At 37.4% G+C, this 18,971-nt stretch overlaps 1 protein-coding gene across 1 annotated transcript in view; it reads right to left on the bottom strand.

The window, feature by feature from the left end:
* Positions 1-10,706: 10,706 nt before the first annotated feature.
* igf1ra (insulin-like growth factor 1a receptor) overlaps positions 10,707-18,971 on the bottom strand; it is an 84,140-nt gene continuing 75,875 nt past the window's right edge. Inside the window, 4 exon segments of the mRNA XM_055155615.1 lie at positions 10,707-11,190; positions 15,635-15,769; positions 16,737-16,866; positions 17,416-17,575. Coding sequence (XP_055011590.1) covers positions 10,707-11,190; positions 15,635-15,769; positions 16,737-16,866; positions 17,416-17,575 — 909 coding nt within the window.

Below are 18,971 nucleotides of genomic sequence, written 5' to 3'. Positions count from 1 at the left end.
GAACACAGCAGCGTCCACACTGCGGACATGTCCACACACATCTCCGGGCTCACCCCCCGACCATGGTGTAGTACAGTCAAGGACTGGAGGAAACTCATAAAACAGGCTATGTAGGCTTATGTAGTTAAATCATTTTTGCAAACACTCTCATCTCAACTTTACAGTGGAAAAACTTATTATTTTGCTAGGCCTGTATTTTCCGTTTTGAATCACTTTTTTTTCATTTTTTTTTAAACATAGGTATTTTACTCTGTGGTTCACTATGTACCTGCAGGGGCCATGACATGAACGACCAGAACACAACAGTCTACAGTTAGATTAGATCAGACATGTCAAACTCAGACCCGGGGGCCAAATTTGGCCCGCGATATAATTATATTTGGTCTTCGAGATTATATTAAATATGTATTAGAGCTTGCCCGCCGGCCATAGAGACATTATTTATTTAAAATGTTGTTATTATTTTTATATTACACTTCTTCTGGATTCAATGTTTAAGCAAAACTATTATTAAACATTGATTTGAATATGAAAATGTTTAACATTGCATATCTCGAAAGAAGAGAAAACATGCAGATGTTGAAGAAATTTTTCAATAAATATTTAGTTTGGCCCACGATTTAGTCCCAGTTTAAAATTTCGGCCCTCTGTAAATTTGAGTTTGACACCCCTGGTTTAGACACAAACATCAAAATAACAAATCAGCCTTGCAAACTCTGACTCCTCCAGATGTACACCTTAGGCCTCTTCAATATGTTACTTAAATAACTGTGAGTAGTAGTAGTGTAAGTCATTACAGCCTGTGATACTAGTCTGACTTACTCCAGCTACAATTTAAAGGGTGTTTAACATTGGGAGATTTCAGACTCTTCTGACGAGGACCACCAGGGTGAGTTTTACCACCTTCAACCACTCCCATCATCCCCTTTCTTGATTGATTTTGTGATTAATTGATTTTAAAAAAGGAGTAGATTGAAGTTAAGGAATACTATGTAGGGTTTCATAAAACAAAAATACTTACGATAAAAACATAACCTTTTCTTGTTGAGTTAACTGTCATTTTTATTCTGAATTTGAATCTCAGTTCTGCAGTTTTACAGAAATTCCTGCATATTGCACCTTATACTTTCTGGGCATAGGAGGATCAGAGGTGAGAGTGAAAAAGCAAGAATTATTATATAGGATTTCATAAAAAACTTTGATGTATGACAAAATGCAACGTTTTGTCATTGATTATATTTTAACTGAATAATTGTTAACTATCTAAATTATAATACTATAATACATATGACACGTAATTGGGCCCCAGGTTAGTTTGTATTGAAAAAGTGGGGTACTACAGTCTGCCAGAATTTGCGTTTACTTTAAACTTGTGATTTTTCTTTGCATAGGAGGGTTAGAGGTGTTTTATAGTATTACTACTGTAGTACAACTACACATCAAATTCAAGAGTGTTAATTCAACTCATATATTGTTAATTTTAACACTTTTACCATGTAATATGGGGTCCACAGTAAAATGAGTTAAAACTAAAATTTTCAAAGTGAAGACGGCTCAACACTGGTAAAGTAATGTAAAAACACTCCTCATAGTTGAATTTGACACTTATAAAGATTTTATTTTTTTTACACTAGTAAGAAAGTAAGTCTTTATTTATATAGCGCTTTCCACAGACATTTTTGTCACAAAGACGCTTTACAGAGCATTATTCAGCGTTATTCATTCACTCTATACCTGCTGATGGTAAGCTACTATTGTAGCCACAGCTGCCCTGGGGCAGACTGATAGAAGCGCCTGCCATGCCAATCACTGCCATCAGTCCCTCCGACCACCACCATCACTCACGTACACACCACTTTCATACTTCCTTTTAACTTTACATTTAATTTGAGGAGAGAGCCGCTGTAAAACCATGTTAAAAAAAAACATGTAAAAAACATGTAAAACCCAGACAACAGGTGACAACAATGAAATAAACGTAGGAGGCATTATTTGACCACCAACATTTTTGTATTTATCACTTGAAGTAGCTCATAAAAAGCTCATAACTGTCCTAAGTCATCGTGTTACATACACTGAGTGTAGGGCAGGCCTGTCACAAGCATTACAATGACCTCATGTATTAGGACCTCATACATTTACTTGAGTCACTATTTACAGATATTGTGCTTTCTTCCCACTGGACATGAGTACTATTTCATGTTTCATTCTAACAATTGCATTAACTTTAAATGACAAATCAGATGTTTCGTCCAGTTACTTTTAGCTTAAGTTACTTGAGGAGTAGTGTCTCCGAATACTTTTACTCGTAGCTACTTAACACATTTTTTGGACTTCTGCTTTTTACTTAGACTTGAGAAATATATTTTTTAAGTAATGTTACTCTTAATTTAGTACAATTTGTGGCTATTTTACCTAATTTTCATGGACATCAGTGATGGCAACATTGACTGTCACAGGTAAGTTAGTTAGCTTACTACTACTTAATACTACTACTAATTAAATTAACTGTAGAGTGTCCTACAAAGGTAAAGTAATCTGACCCGGGGCAGATGTATGTAACTTTTCTGATGGGTGTCTGCTACCTGCTTGTCTCCATGGAGATTATTCCTTTAAACTGGAAACTTCAACTGTTATATATAAACGTATCTATCATATTTATGTCTGTTTTAAGCGCTCAAAATTACTGTGAAATACATTGATTCTAATAAAACAATCTTTATTTATGCAGCACTCTGTGTCAGAGTCAAATAATCAAATCAACATGTAACCAGGGTCACTGGTCCTCTAGAACCCTCAGAACGTGATGCATGATTCATAAACGGGGGTGGAGCCATGTCCCCTTCACTGGTCCACTATCAACAAACCTGGAATACAGGTACTTTTAGTTAACAACTACAACTTAACAACCACAAATCTATGCAGTTAGGCTATGGACTGTATTCATAATGGTTCTTTTAAATGAGTAAGTACATTTAATTCAGTAATATAATTCTCTGTGTGCTGAGAGTTGTCTCCATCTAGTGGACAATGTGCAGAATGATTAGAGTCATACCTGGAGCTTCAGCAGGACAGGCACTCATCACTTCCATCTTGTATTTGATTAAATAGCACTGTCCAAAATATTGATGAGTTTTGGAGTTTACAGTTTAGTCCTCTTCTAGTCTTGGTCAGTCCTAATTTAGTCTTGGTCTAGTCCTGATTTAATCCTGGTCTTGTCCTGGTTTGGTCCTGGTGTAGACCTAGACCTAGTATAACCCTACAATGAAATCTCTAAATGACAGATCTATTCATCTGATATTACCGATGACATTAGTTGTATTAGTTAGTAGTACTCTCCCTAAATAAGGAATAACAAATAAATGTTTTAATGGAAAAAAACAATCTTATTAATTTATTCATGAGTTGAGAAAATAAATAAATAAATGAATACAGCAAGTTGTGTAAACCACATTTGAAGATGGAGGCTCAAAATCCCCCACCTTCTCTATTTGAAATAGTTCAGGCCTCAGGTACAGAAGAGTATAAATAAACACAGTATTATGGATTATCATAAAAATAATTGCTTTTCTCAAGGCCACAGCGTCCAGAGATCTAGGAATGCAAATAATAATGCACTGCAAAACAGCAGTTGAATAGAATAGTTTATTGCAGTCAAGGCATGGTGGCGTCATTTGTACTCTTAAGGCGGGCAACAGCATGGAGAGTTAGCATAGGGTATGAAAGATGAAGAAAATATGTTAAAGTTTGTTAGTTAAAGTAATATATTTTTCATGTTAGACTCCTAAACTCCTCATAGTCCTATATAATCAGTTTCTTTCATAAATGCTCTGTTCCATGCTTATTGTCCCCAAGTGAAAGTTATCTTACAAAATGATGTTTACTTTACATTATAGAAGTGATCAGACTTGGACCTACTTGAAAATCACTATCCAGTGGTTATGGTTTAGCTTTCAATAGAAGAATTAATGTTTGTTCTTTATTATAAATATTAGTGTTGTGCATATAATAGTAGCTGTAATTAGTAAGTTAGAGATCTTATATTCAACCTGCAGCCTGCTTGTCATATTCCCTGGAATTCACAGTATAGCATTAAACCTATCTACCAGTCAGGTGATCATCAGGTCAAGTAACAGGTCACATCTGTAGAATGCATCTATGTCTTTGTGTGTGTGTTTTTTGTTTTTGTTTTGTTTTTTACATTAAAAGCTTCTATCTTGCATTTACTATTGGCAAGGTAAATGCCATACTGGAACCTTATGTTGTCATATCTGTCTTACCAATTAAGCAAAAATCTCAATTAGCAGATGGATATTTGGTTACAGAAGCGAAGTGGTGTATTCTGTTCATACCTCGCAAATTTTATCTTCTTGTGTTTTGCTCTAGTTTAAATTTTGCATCTAGTTTATTTACCATCATGGGACCCAGCACCTGGAGACATGACAGTACGACAGTGTTATCGTTTCCACTCTACTGCAGTCTAGTGTGGTTATGCTTCCGCTGTAAGGAAGTATTATACCTCTGATGACGCAGGCTAAGATGAACCCTCAGTACAGTTTAGAAATGGAATTTCTCTTACACTAATAAATATAATTTCTATTTAAATTTCTACAAAGTCTCTTCTGTTCAACTGCAACTGCTGCAACTCATCGGCTTTTATTTATTGGAGCGCAATCAAATAAATTGCATATTGCACAGAATCTCATTAAAGTTGCACTATATAACTTTTTTCCTCTGGAGGGTGTGCCACCTGTATGTCTCCATGTTATTGTTGACCATTGCTTGGAATGTTTCACAGAATTAAACTTAACGATCTCCATGCAGGTGACATAAACAGGCCAACTCTAGGTCAGATTTGCGGAGAAGCGACCTCACTCACAGAAACGATGCACGTTTTTCAAGGTATTTTTGACCAATAAAAACTATAAATTAATAACTCCAAGATAGATTTAATGGCATACAGCAGAAAATTTCAGGCAAAACTGTAGTCAAAAATGTACTACTAAAGTCTACTAAAATCAGTTACTTATCCAAAGTGTGAAATAGGTGTAATATTATCTGTATAGTAGAGCTAGTTGTAGACAGAGGTGGGTAGTACTTAATTACAACTGCTCAGTTACATTTACATACTTTTTAAATGAATTGGCCTCTTCAGAGTAATTTTCTAGCAGCATACTTGTAGTCCTACTTGAGTGTTTTCTTTTAAGTAACTGCAATAAAGATCTACAAGTCTACAAGTGACAAAAAGCTTTATGTTGGTAATGTGAAATCATTTGTGTTATATTTAATGTTTTTACTTCCAATTACATAAGCTTTAAATTATAAATCAAATGTTACGTCTTACTCTTAGTTACTCTTTAAGTTACACTTACTTGAGAAATTTCTTGGACCACTACCTTATACTGCTACTTGAGAAATATTTGGATAATTTATTTTGAACATGACTCTGGCTTCTCTACCAGTGAAAAGATGCTAAATAATAATGAACATCCCCCATTCATGACACCAAAAAAGGTACATAGAAAAATCCAACTTTATGCTGAATCAAGGGCTGTTTATACAGTGATTGAAACTGATATCACAAAAAAGGAAAAATTAAAAAATAAATAAATAACACTCCTACAGAAAGAAAACTTCAAAAGAAAAGGAAATAATAATAATATAATAACAATAATAATATAAGAATCATCATAACCAAGCAACATTTGTCCAAAACAGAAATAGTGAGGCGATCCTTCAGCGCGTGTCCAGCCGGGGTTAAGACCATTGTTTGAAATGTGTTCCCTTCTACGAATAGCCGTCCTCTTTTTGGTTTTCAAAAACACACATTAAACGATAAGAAGAACAGACAAAGACAGAGAGTGCCTGGGTTTGGTGGTTAAGGCAGAGGCAGCAGACCAAACAAGAACTGCAGAGCCAACAGTGAAAACAAGGGGCAGCGTAGTGGGTTTACATGAGGAGGGATGAGAGTCAGCGAGAAAGTTCCATTTTGGGAAAGTTATTAAAAAACAGTGCCAAAAGTACATATAACATTGAGTAGTGGAATTATTATTACTATTATTTAAATTACTGTTGTACTTTTAGCTCAGTTGTTTCCAAGTGTGACTTCTTCTTCACAACATTTTTTAACTGGATTAAAAAGGACAAATGTAACATTTGTGAATAAGGACCACATATTAAAGGCTTGCCATTTTCAATGCTGAAATCCACTGGGTTTAAACCTAAAAGGGCTCTCTGATCTGGATGGTCACTACCTAAACCTAACCCTGCAGCCAATAATCAGTGCTATTGCAGCCTCAGCAGCTCAGTGAGTGATTTCTGGAGATTCTAAGCTTTCACATGAGGCATGGTCTGTACATATACTGAGAATGAGAAAACCCGCATGTGTCCTCTATGTGCAGGTCAACCCAGCTCCTGTTGTGATTCTAGTACCTTTTTTTAAAGCTGCAAGAGCCCACACTACATACAATTCTTAACTTAACAGTGAAGGTGCTTAATTATATCTGTTAACATTCAGTTATGAACTATCTTCTCCCCATTTAACTAGTTTTCATTAGCATTATTTGCAGCTGATGCTTTTGTACATTCACTCTAATCTTAAAAGCAATAATTAGCATAACAGCTACCACTTACCAACTAATATGTGGTCCCTAAACTAGGCTGAAGTGTTTATGTTTTAACCTTTTTATTACTTACTTTCTACATAGTTTGACTTGGGATTCTGATAAAATATGTATTATTATTTTTAAATAAATTGGGTTTTAGAAATTCATAAGCAGATGTTTTCCGCTCCTCAGTAAGGTCCCAGAATGTCACTTTAGATACTCTTGATATTCTCAGCCCTCAGTGTTTATAGTTTATACTATGAGGAGGCACTAGAGGGGTGCAATACTTTGCTCTGAAAAGGAGGGGGCGGTAACACAGATGTAGAGGGCATAAATGGGAGATTACAGTTCTATGTATTCTTCTTATGAGGAACTAAGAAGAGAACAAGAGAAGGCATTGATGAGGAGACAGGTTATTGGGTAGGACACATAGGACATAGACTACTGTCAATGGGTAAGACACTGGGCGGAGGGGTAGGAGATAGGAGAGGAGGCAGGCGGGAGGAGGGCAGGTGTGGGCTGTAAGCGGAGCAAAACGTGGCAGATTTCAGTCTTCTTTTAAATTCAGGATGTTTTTAAAGTGGCACTAAACACTAAATCCACTTTGTTTCGTTACTGGGTATATGGTGTTTTAATATTTCAACTGCTCCTAGTTTTGGCAACTTAGGTGCAAACTAGGTACATTTGCAGCTTTCTGGTCCAAAAAGTCTAAATCCAAATATTGATGCCTTCAGGAACTTCCACAGTTACTAAGTACTAGATGATATCACGAAAAACTGTACCTCTAGACCACGACCCTCCTCCTCTCTCACTCTCTTCAGTCCTCCAGGTACTGCCCAGTGAAAGAGCTCTAGTTGAAATGTGGTTGTGGGTGGAGTTTATGTGTTTAGTTCCACTTTAAAATGTGCATTAGTTACAAAATTTGGGTTTTAAAACATAATTACAAATCTAATGTCACCCATAAATAGGACGAGCACCTGACCCTCTTTTGGTTATCTCACTCACCCACTGTCAGAACCAACATATTTAGAGAATGCTTCACTTATCAGTTAATGCCACATAATTTTAAAAAGTGAGATTTCCATAGAAAACATTATCTTTTTTCTCAAAGAAACCAAGACTTTTTGGGTGGACTGTCTTTCAGGGTCGTAATCTATTCAAATCTCATTCAGTGCCATACAGTTGATAAAACTGAAAACCATATAGTGTTATTGCAGTTATTATCTTAAAGTGCATATGTCAGGTTAGTTAGATTACCAACTACTTCTACTAACTACCATTTCCGTGTTGATGACATAAGTAGATATATTCCATATTTGTGCCACATAACTGATGTAAAATCATGATAAATATTTACCACAGATACTATCCTACCAAACCATGTCATTATTAGAAAAACATGAAAACCTGTCATATGCACTTTAAGTTCGTCTCTCCATCACATTCAGTAACCCTCTTTTTCTACAACTTGAGGTGATCACCCTACTCATAAATAATTATAAATCTAGAAATGTTTCCATAATTGTTCATATGTGATTCATACAATACGTAATTCATTTCATACCTAGTTTTGCTCCTGTAATAATTAACCCACAGCCAGGGCAATACCAGAGGAGACCAGTGAGGGGCGATGGTGAGAATGCACAGAGAAAGCAAAAAGCTTTGACTTTGACCTGAGATCGAACTGCACCTAGAGGGGCTATGCTAGGCGCTAACGCTAACAAGTACAAAATTTAAAAAAGGGTGCCGAAAGTACACGCTTGCACTTTGAGCTAAGGTGTCCATTCCAAATAATAATTATAATATTAACATTAAAAATAATATCAGACATCCACAAGACATGTAAAGGAACTTTTCATCACAAAACGAAAGGCTTTGACATAATTTTGGGGCAACAGAAAAAAAAAAAAAAATTCAATATTTTCTATAAACAGGTATAAGAAAATGAACTAGTGGAGACTGATAGCAAACCTGAAGAGTTTCTTTGTAACATCCAAAAAGAGTAAAAAAATCATAAAATAGCAGCTTTGTTCTGTACAGACATAGAGGCAAACATTTTCTGAAAAAGTTTACAAAAGTGACCAACCAAATGATGTGTATAAAAAGCGCCACGCAGTCTAAACCTGCACAGGCGTATAGAATAGAATAAATCACGTGAAATGTACTAGAGAGGCCTTTCCAAACAGAGCCGCCATATTGGAAAGGTAACATGTCTTTCCTTCTGGGTTGGAACAGTGGTCTATTTGGTTCAGGCTAGTCTTCATCAGCACAAAGATGGAGGGTGGGCTAAAAACAGAGGTGATGTGTCCCTTGATTGTAATATTCAGTCATTTGTAGATAAATGTAGACAGAATAAAGGCTGTGATGCAGAGATGATTAGATAGAGCTAATAGGGCTAATATTCTGAAGAGGGGCAGACACGAGAGTTGGGGAAACGTCTGGGGAGAGGGAGGTACAGGTCACTATGCATAATTGTTATTTTTAGCTAAAAAATGTTTGCAATGGGTTGAAACATGGATGGGTCTAGGCATGAACTGCTGAAAAATATTATTGCAAGATTTTTTTTTGTCTCTTTTGACAAATGGTAAATGAAGGTCTTTAGTCGATTAATCGGTTAATGGTGTCTTAGTCAATCAAAGTTTGTATTAGTCGACTAAGATAAGCATTTATATGGGATAACAGTGAGAGAGTTAGCTGAAGATTTGGTATTCTTTGGTATTTATATGTAAAAAGGCAGATTCATCTCATAATTCACAAGTATAATCTGTCTTTATATAAATACATTGTTTCCTAGTACTTTTTTGCATAAATAGTAATTTCTGCTTGAACTCCCATGCAGGTGTAGTCTTGTGAGTGCAGTTTGGGTCAGATGCATAGATACGGAATAGTTTTGAGAGCTTCAGCCACAATTACCTGCAGTAAAAGGCCTCACCTGCTGAAAGGAGGTTAGTTATTTTTAATCAATTGTGTTCCAATATTAAGGGCACTGGGTATATGAAATTCTAATATAAATTTAATTCTCAAAAAAATAAAAATAAAAATCTGTATATTAAATCTGAGTATTAGAGGATCAGAGTATATTTCGTATTGTGGACACTGGCCTGTATCTGGATATTGTATCATAAAGTTCTCAGCAATATCCAATCATTTGTACCATTCTGTTAAAATTCAACCAACCTGCGATCTATCTGTTATTGCGTAATACCTCACAATTGTATTATCTAGCATTGTTTCAGTTCAAATCCATCTCATCTCTGAATCACAGCCTTGAAGCGCCATTTAAATCTGTACAAAGGAATTAGCAAAAAAAAAAAAAAAAATCAAACATTTTAAAAACAGATTTGGCAACAGTTTGGCAGATGCAGACTCTCTCATTGACCAATAGAAAGGCTTAGTTTGAGGCAACTTTTCAGCTCGTACAACAGTCACGACCTATTGGAAAGTCAGAGCCGCGCCAGTCAGGAAAGTGCTCTTCTGTTAGGGTGCACTGGCGGATATGTGTCTGTAGGGGGGACTGGCAGATATGTGTTTTGTAAAAAGATTTCAGTTTCTTTCATAAAGTCTCAGAACGGGCTGCACAAGGAGTCCCCAGTGTCAAGTGTGAAATCAAAACAACACGGAGGAGTGGAAATCAGCCCGCCTGATGCGTACCGCCAGCTTTGGAGATGAGGCTCTGGATACCCTGTATGAGTTTTTGTTTCCAAGATGCGCCTAAGACACTGCAAATATCTATATCTATATGAATTCAAATAGCAAAATTCAGAAGCTTGATTTGAGAAGTTTAGACTAGTTTAGATTTAAAATATTTGAAAGTAAAATACAAGAGTTTTGTGTTTTTAATATAAACTACAAAATAATACCCCAAACAAACCAGAAATTTAGGAATTTAGAACTAAGTGCAACCAAATCAAATTCAGCATCAGAAATTTCAGAGGAAAAAAAAAAAGGATTATAAAAAATATATAATTACTATGAAAATTGGCTATATTTTTCAGAAATCTTTTAAAACCAACTAAATAATCTAAAATTGAACTTGTAAAAATTACTCAAATCAAATTCGTGAATTCATTTGAACCCATACAGATATCCGTTGCCGTGACATCAGCATGCGGAGGACTGGGGCAGGGGCAGCGTGCGTTCGTTCTTGCGGCCTCCGTTCATGTGCGCATATGGCTGCAGCTCATCAAAGTTCGGCCGCAGTACCACCACCGGCCCATTGGCGGAGAGCTGTCCCGACTGTTTGTCCGGGGACGCGGCTGGGCTCTGGGGGGTGGCGGAGGAGGGCGTTGGGGGGGTCCCGGCTCCTAACAGTGGGGTGCTGGGGCTCTGCTGTCCCGTGGAGGGAGTGGAGCAGGGTGTGGGTGGGTGCTGGTGGGTGGAGGAGGGGTCCAGGGGGATGTTCTCCATGGTCTCCACGTCCATGTGCTCCAGCTCCTCGGTGTCGGGGGGCTTGTTATCCTCGCTGTAGAAGAAGCTCACGTCCCTGAAAGGGGGCTCCATCTCCTCCTTGATGCTGCTGATGATCTCCAGGAAGGACGGGCGCATTTTGGGGTTGTACTGCCAGCACATGCGCATCAGCTCGAATCTGGGACATAGGCAAAAACAGCATGTTAAATTAAAGGCACTGTATCTGATTTTCACTGTATTAAAAAACTTGAAAAACAGAACTAGTTTTAAACAGTCCTTAATTACCAATTACCAAACTTAAGGATTCTGAGGTTCCTAATTATTCACTGCAATGAAATTATAAGCACTTTTAACAATTCAAAATTACAATAAAGTCAGATGTCACAACTTCTTGTTAAATTGATATTTGTAAACATAATGTAATGTAAACCTGATTCATGTTGACTCTCCTATTTACAGAAAACAGTTTGCCTGAGCAGCTAGCCCCTCCTACATCCAGTTCAAATACAAAAGCTAACTTGGGATGGTCCAATCACAGCGGTTAATTTGTAACACACAACAACAAAATATATAATTTGTATATATAATATAAATAAATAGTAAATAATTTCACCACACAAAAATGAGAGTTTAGTGCTTTGATTATGCTTGCACTCAGTTTCTCAGGCCTCTGCATTATTTTTTTTTGCCTTTGTTAGCCTCTATACTTGTTTTTACCCAAATGGACCATGCATCTCTCTGTTTGGTTAATCCACTTGTCAAACATCCCCTGTAAATTTGGGGAGACAGGACATAGTTCCAGACCCCCATGTCTTTGTAAAGTATAGTCAAAGTGTGTGGTTTTGTTAACAGCAGTAAACAACCCGTTCTTGTTCCATCCAGCAGAGGGCAGAAGACACTAAAGAACTGAACCACTCCTGTTTATTTGACCTCATTTCAGAATCAACAGCTTTCACACAAGTACAACATCCCACTGTTATTTGTTATTAGGACATCAATTTTCTATTTTTTATTCAATCTTTAAAAAGTTTGTGCATCAAAGATTAAATATTGTTAGAAGTTTAGTTTTGACTTTGAGGTGTACATGTACCACTTCAGACAAAAGGTGCATTCACAAGCGGCAACATTATGATCATGTCCAAACTAGGTCTAAACAGCTAAACAGGAACTAAACAATAAAAAAGACCCAAGTACCAGAAGAACCAACACAACACTATAATAACTATAATAAATCTGTTGTAAATTAAAGCATCAATAAAACAGAATTTACTGCAGTGTCAAATTCTTACAATATAGAAATCTTCTCGAGACTGTGCTATTACCATGGGGCATTCGCATGTGCTCAGCAGTCAAGCTCCTATAAAGGTGCACTATGTAACTTGTGTGAAACAAAATATTGTTTGTTCAACAAAAACATTTTGAGTTTAAGAATAAAAAATAAGATGGAAAATGAATAATCGATCATATCGTCAAGGTTTTTTTTTTTTTTGATATTCCCAGATCTGACCTGGAGCTTGCCCTTATGGCATGATCTGTTTGTGTCCATGGTGAGATTAATGATATATACTGTAAAACATTCTTGTAAAACATGCACATTATCTTGACGCTTGATTTCAGTATATCCAAATACCTTCACATAGGACTAAGGACCCCCCCCACACACACTCACACACTGTATCCAGGACATAACACAAGGCTGCCATGGCAACGCACGCTTGTGTCTGCTCAACAACGCTCTGCGTCTGCCTTTTAGGTGAGCTCAGCCATGGAGATAGACAAGAGAGAGAGGGAAGGATAGAGGAAATAAAGGAGAGAGGGACTAAGAGAAAAGAGAGGGAGGAGAAGGGGAGGTAAGGGAAGAGGAGCAAAAGAAGTGACAGATAGACATGGAGGGGTGAGGTGTAGCAAGATCAGGAAGAGAAGGAGAGAGAGAGAGAAAGAAAGGAGGGGAAGAGAGGAAGGAGAGAGGGAAAAGAGAAAGAGGGGGAGAGAGACGGAGAGAAAAGAGGGAGCAGAGAGAGTGGGATGCCTTCTCATTGAGGTCAGAGAGGGACTGGACAAATGCACTGACATGGACAGTCTGCTCTCCGCCTCCACAGACCTTCAAAGACAGATGAGGCTACTTAAGGTCATCGCAGCATTGGTCTTAAAATAATGTATGAGTAAAAAAGTAAAACGACTCTGTGAACAAGTCTAAAAGAGTCCCTGTGCCCTCTGCTGGCAAGAAGGGGAAGTGTTAAGCAATTTATACAAGGTTAAACAGCTTAGCTGCTGGTCAGACAAGAGCACATGGTTTAAGAAAAACTTGGAAAACCACTACATGCATACTTTTACTGAAGCAACTTGGCACAAACAGATCATGACTGACATCACATCCTACATAAGTCAAAATTATCTCAAGTTTATCAAAGGTGTGTGGAGCAGCACTGGCTACCAAACGATTATCAATTAATGCCTCAACATTGTAGAATCTCTAGAATTTATAGGTGTATTGTGTAACTTTTCTGGTGGAGGGTCTGTCTACTGTTTTTCTCCATGAAGATATTTTTGCTTTGACTGGAATGTTTCACAGTATTGTATGTTTCTAAGTATTTTTGAGCTATTAAAATTCCTGTAATTGAATAAATGTAAGGTAGATGTGTTTAATGTCATACTGTGGAACATTTCAGGCAAAGCAAGGGCAAATCCATAAGAAACAAGCAGGTCGCAGACTCCCAACCAAAAAGTAACACAGTGTACCTTTAAACTGAGCTGAAGGACAGGTCAGAATTAAATGGTGGAATTTCCTGTTTAACTGTCAGAGTGCAGATTTGTTATGATTAGTATCTGTAATTCCTTGGCCTAGGCACATAAAGCAAAACGTTTTCAATGTTCAATGTTTTCTCTGATGTCTTATTCATATGCATAGGTGTGACTGTTAGATGTGATAGTATTATGTCAAGTGATATGTCAAGTTTGTGCTGCGAATCCTAAACAAGTAATGAGGTTCAATATTTGTGGATCAGACAGAATATTTCTTTCAAAAATATATCTCCTAGAGTGTTATAATGCTGGGACATTACAACATTCTCTCAGTAATAATTCTATAATAATACTGAATACTAATGGGGACAGTTAAAATTCATGTTGTTCAAATGCAGATTTTGCTGTGATACATTGAGTTTGTGCGTCTAGTCATTCATGGTTAATTGGTGAATTTCATAGCAAAATACTGTCTGAAAAGCACTAATACACACATGCCCTCCATTTCAAACTATGACACACTTAAATCCTAGAACATAAACGTGAACCACCACTGAACTACTGAAACACTTTCTAAAATAAGAATTAAATAAACAAAACCCAGCCCAAGTATGCCATAGGTAAAGAAACAAAATCACAAAACCATTAACACCTTTGCCAATCTGTTTGCTTCATAAATCACAATTGAAGACACATTCCTGTGGCGTGTGCACTTGCTTGGTTGACCATACTGCCCTCCTCTTGCCCTTGTAGACAGCTGGAATGAACAGCATCTGGGCCTGTCCCACTCCAGCCAGGGCCTCCCATCTATGGGCCGTCACAGGGGACACTCACAGGGGCCTACAGCAGGGGCCCGTGCTGACGTCAGAGCCCCTTTTAAAAGCATGACGTGAATGTGAGCCCTGGTCTTGGCTCGGCCTCAGCTCACATCACATGATAGCGCACATTCGCACCAGAATAGACCAGAGCCTGAGTACTAGCGAGGCCAGAGTTGTGTAAGCGGTCCTGGGTAACAATGTGTCTGCAGGGGGCCCGACATAGGAGGCCAGGGGAGGGTTTCTCAATCAGTGGGACAAGCACAGTTTGTGTTAAAGTGCCTTTACCATTAAATTACCATTTAATTTCTTCTTGTTGAGATCAGTTGTAGAGTATTGCAAATGCAGATAACTGAGAAAAAAATTACTGAAAGACGGCCATTTCACGAAGCATTATATCTGGTACTAACTACAGAAATTACAAAATGGTTCACTATGATCATTGCTAAGAATCATGGGAAGCAACTGCCTGACACAAGATTAGACATCTGATTCTCTGTCATGGTGCATTTTCAATAGTGAGAAGAAAGCACTATGAGGTTAGACATTGATAAGAAGTGTGCAGAAACAGCTACATGACACTATCACTATCACAGCAGCAGAAAGGACTGAGCAGCAGTTCACACAAATATGTTTCATGTCATGGTTTACCAGCAGGTACAGGTCCTTTAAGAAAATAAACGATTTGCTTTGAACTATTGAAACTACGCAAGTACAGGACCAGATGTTGCAAGAAAATACTGTTCAAACATTCTGTCTCAAATACTATTTATTACAATTTTTCAAAAGTTTAATTTATTCAACTTTTATTACAACACAACACAACATTCTGCAGCAACAGTACTTTAGGTGGTAGAGTGAGCCTTTTTCTGTACCTGCCATTTTTGATTCATTGGGCAGGACATTTTGCACATAAATAAATGTAAATAAATGAACAACTTTAAGCTCTTTGAAAACCTTGCAAAGCAATCCTTACAATTGTTATTATTTTTGTCCCTTGAACTTTTGCACTATTCTTATTTTGGAGTATTTGGGGTATACACAAGTGGGAGGAGGTGTACTTACAGCATGTCGGGGCAGTTGTCGGGCTTGTCCAGCAGGCCGCCCTCCATGACGAAGCGCAGGACCTGCTCATTGGACATGCCCTGGTACGGCTGCTCCGCTAACGTTGCAATCTCCCATAACACCACGCCAAAGGACCTGTGACCGGACACACCAAATGTCAGCTAGTACATACAGCAGAACTTGTTTAAATAACTAAGATAGAACCAATTTTCTCTTTGAATTGAATTTGTTGAGGCAAAAAAAATCATAATGTAATTTTTAGTGTTAGTGTGAGAAATAAATATAACTGTATTAGAGGCACTGTAGACCGTAGATTTTTATAAAAATGTGAAAAACAGAACTAGTTCATTTTAAACAGTTTGCAGTGGTCCAAACTTCCCCCTCACTTACTTTATGCATTCTGAAAATCCTAAATATTCACCACAATGAGTTTATAAGTGCTTTTTACAACTCTCAGAATATACTGTTCACTTCTTGATAATCAGACAATAAAGTGCTTTATAATTACGAGTAGACAGCAGGGATGTCACAATAACTGAAATATCAAGATATCGTATTGTCAAATATTTCACAATAATACTGTGGGCTGTCACAATATATCGAATTACAAAATCCTTTGCTTAAATGCATTGTTTTATAGTAGCACTAGCTAATAAACATCGGGAACTACATTTCATTTCAGCTCAGACAACATGAAGAAATATGTTTTTACTTGAATTCTTGGGATTATGACAGTAATAATTCACATCAAAATCTTGTCAGGGTATTTTAAAAGTAAAACGTGTCCTATCTACAATTATATCAGCGTCTCCAAAACATCACAATAAATATTGTACTGTGAGATGCATATCATGATAATATCATACAGAGAGCTTTGGATATCGTTACATCCCTAATAGACAGTACACAGCCGACTTATTATGACCTGCTTATACAATATATCTGTACTGAGGCAAAACCCATTTTGCTCAAACACATGGAAAAAAAAAAATCAACTTGCATTGTGGTTTATTATTTTGCTAAAAGATGGTTGCTTCTAATAGTATTCTAATTGTAGATAGTCATTACTAGAAATAGTAGCAGCACAATAGTGTGAACTTACCACACGTCGGACATGGTGGTGAAGACTCCGTCCTTCAGAGACTCAGGGGACATCCAGCGCACAGGCAGCAGACCCTTTCCACCCTTTCTGTAGTAGTCTGTCTCGTAAATGTCTCTTGTCATGCCAAAATCTGTGGAACAACAAAAACAGAGAGGTTGTAGCGAGGGACTCTATATAAATGAATACTGTTAGATTAAAGCTGAAGTGGTTGTGACTCAATGGTAGATTCTAGCTCTGGTCAGTGCATGTTGTGACTTTTGGCAAGAGACTTTACCTGGACAGCATTTGTGTCTGGGTCTGATAAGTACTTAGATGTGAGACCACTGGAAATACCAGGTGCCACAGTGGGGAGCCAGTGGCAAAAACTTTCAAAAAAGGCATTTCACCTACCTTGCCTAATATGAATGTGGTGTGTGTGTGAGTGTTGGTGGTGGTCAGAGGGGATGGTGCAGATTGGCAGCCTTGTTCCCATCAGTCTGTCCCAAGGCAGCTGTGGTTAGAATAGTTCCTTGCCACCACCGAGTGAGGAATGAATGATTAATGCATGATATTGTAAAGCATTGAATAAGACTCATGAACTATATACAAGTGTCTTCTTTAACCCCTTTCACGGCTAGCCACGGCATAACATCTAATCCAGTTTTGATATGTCATATTTCTGTCCTTTAAGAAGTCCTACCTCCTATCTTGACCGTGAAGTCCTCTGCCACCATGCAGTTGCGTGCTGCCAGGTCACGGTGCACAAACTTATTGGCATTCAGATAAGCCATGCCATCTGCGATTTCTCCCGCCATCTGAATCATCTTCTTTAGAGGAGGCAGCACCTGTGTGGTGGAGTTCTGACAAGAGCAGAGGTGGGAGAGGTCAGAATTTGGATTTTCTTTGTATGACTATGACAAGTGACAGTGTCACTTCTTATTTGTCTGTAAAGCGTCTTTGAGTGTCCAAAAAAGTGCTATATAAGTCTGATGTATTATTATTGTTATTAAATAATGCTTCAAAGAGGAAACAACAGACTTAACATCAGATTATAAATGGGAACTTAAAGGTGCTGTACCTGATTTTTACTTCTGTGTTTAAAACATGAAAAACAGAAATAGACTTGTGCTGGTCCAAAGTTATTCCTCACCTTATGCATTCCACGCATTCAAATTATTCACTGCAATCAGTTCATAAGCGTTTTTCACAACTCTCAAAGACCAGAGGCGAGTTTTGCTGTCATGGTAATGCTAACAACAATTAGTAAACCAATGCACACTTCCTGATAATCGCACTATAAAACATTTTATATCTCTACTGGGACAAGACCATTTTTGCTCAAATACAAGTGAAAAATCACGTACAGGGTCTTTAACTAAGAATAAACTTGAGCTAGATCAGAACTAAACCAGGGCAAGAATAAGACTGAACCAAGTCTACCACAGGACTAAGCAAGGCTTAAACCTAGAATAAACCAACCATTTTATGTTCAATAATGCTGTAAACAGCCATCAGATATATGGAAAGTAGCTTACATGGAAGGTAACTTTCTTAAATTTACCACTTACAACTTAAAAAAAAAGTGTATTAAAGCAATTTTATATTGGTATTGAAAAAAAAAAAGAATCTATGGCGCCAAATGTTGACCAAAGTGTTCTGAATGAAGACTCAGAACACGTTAACATCTTGTCCTAGTCCTTGATTGTATTGTTTTATTTTTCCCATAGCTACATGTGGCCTTGGCCTGGTCTCAGTCTGGTCTCTGGACACTCACATCCTGTTACAATGGCCTTGGCTACAACATGCTTCATTATCTACAGAGGAATACAATGAACTCAGTGTGTTCTAGCTCACATTTGATACATAAAAAAAGAGTCCTGTGTTTTTGGTTTCAGAGGTTGACACAAATTGTTTTAAAATTTTTGCCATTTTGCTTTTCTTAAAGGGCCTATACTGTGCTATTTTCTGATCTATGTTATAATGTGTCTTCGTCAAAAACACACCTGGAGTTTTGTTTCATTCAAACATGTTTAACACACAAACCCTGTATACTTAGGTTAAGTTCTCTCAAACTGAGACTTGTGATGTCAATCATGTGGTAATACAGGAAGTGCTCTATATGCCTTCACTGGTATCATTTGGATAATTTCATACCTTGAATTGCAAAATAGCTGTTAACTTGAAAATCAAATCGCTTTATGACATCACAAGGTGGAACAGAGCATTTTGAGCTTTGGAGATGTAGATGCAGGGTAT

This window comes from Boleophthalmus pectinirostris, unplaced genomic scaffold (genome assembly GCF_026225935.1).
Source record: "Boleophthalmus pectinirostris isolate CB_2022bp ecotype Guang Dong unplaced genomic scaffold, ASM2622593v1 HiC_scaffold_2, whole genome shotgun sequence".
Taxonomy (NCBI): Eukaryota; Metazoa; Chordata; class Actinopteri; order Gobiiformes; family Gobiidae; genus Boleophthalmus; species Boleophthalmus pectinirostris.
Note: the sequence above shows the minus strand (reverse complement) of the source record. Positions and strands in the feature narration are given on the sequence as shown.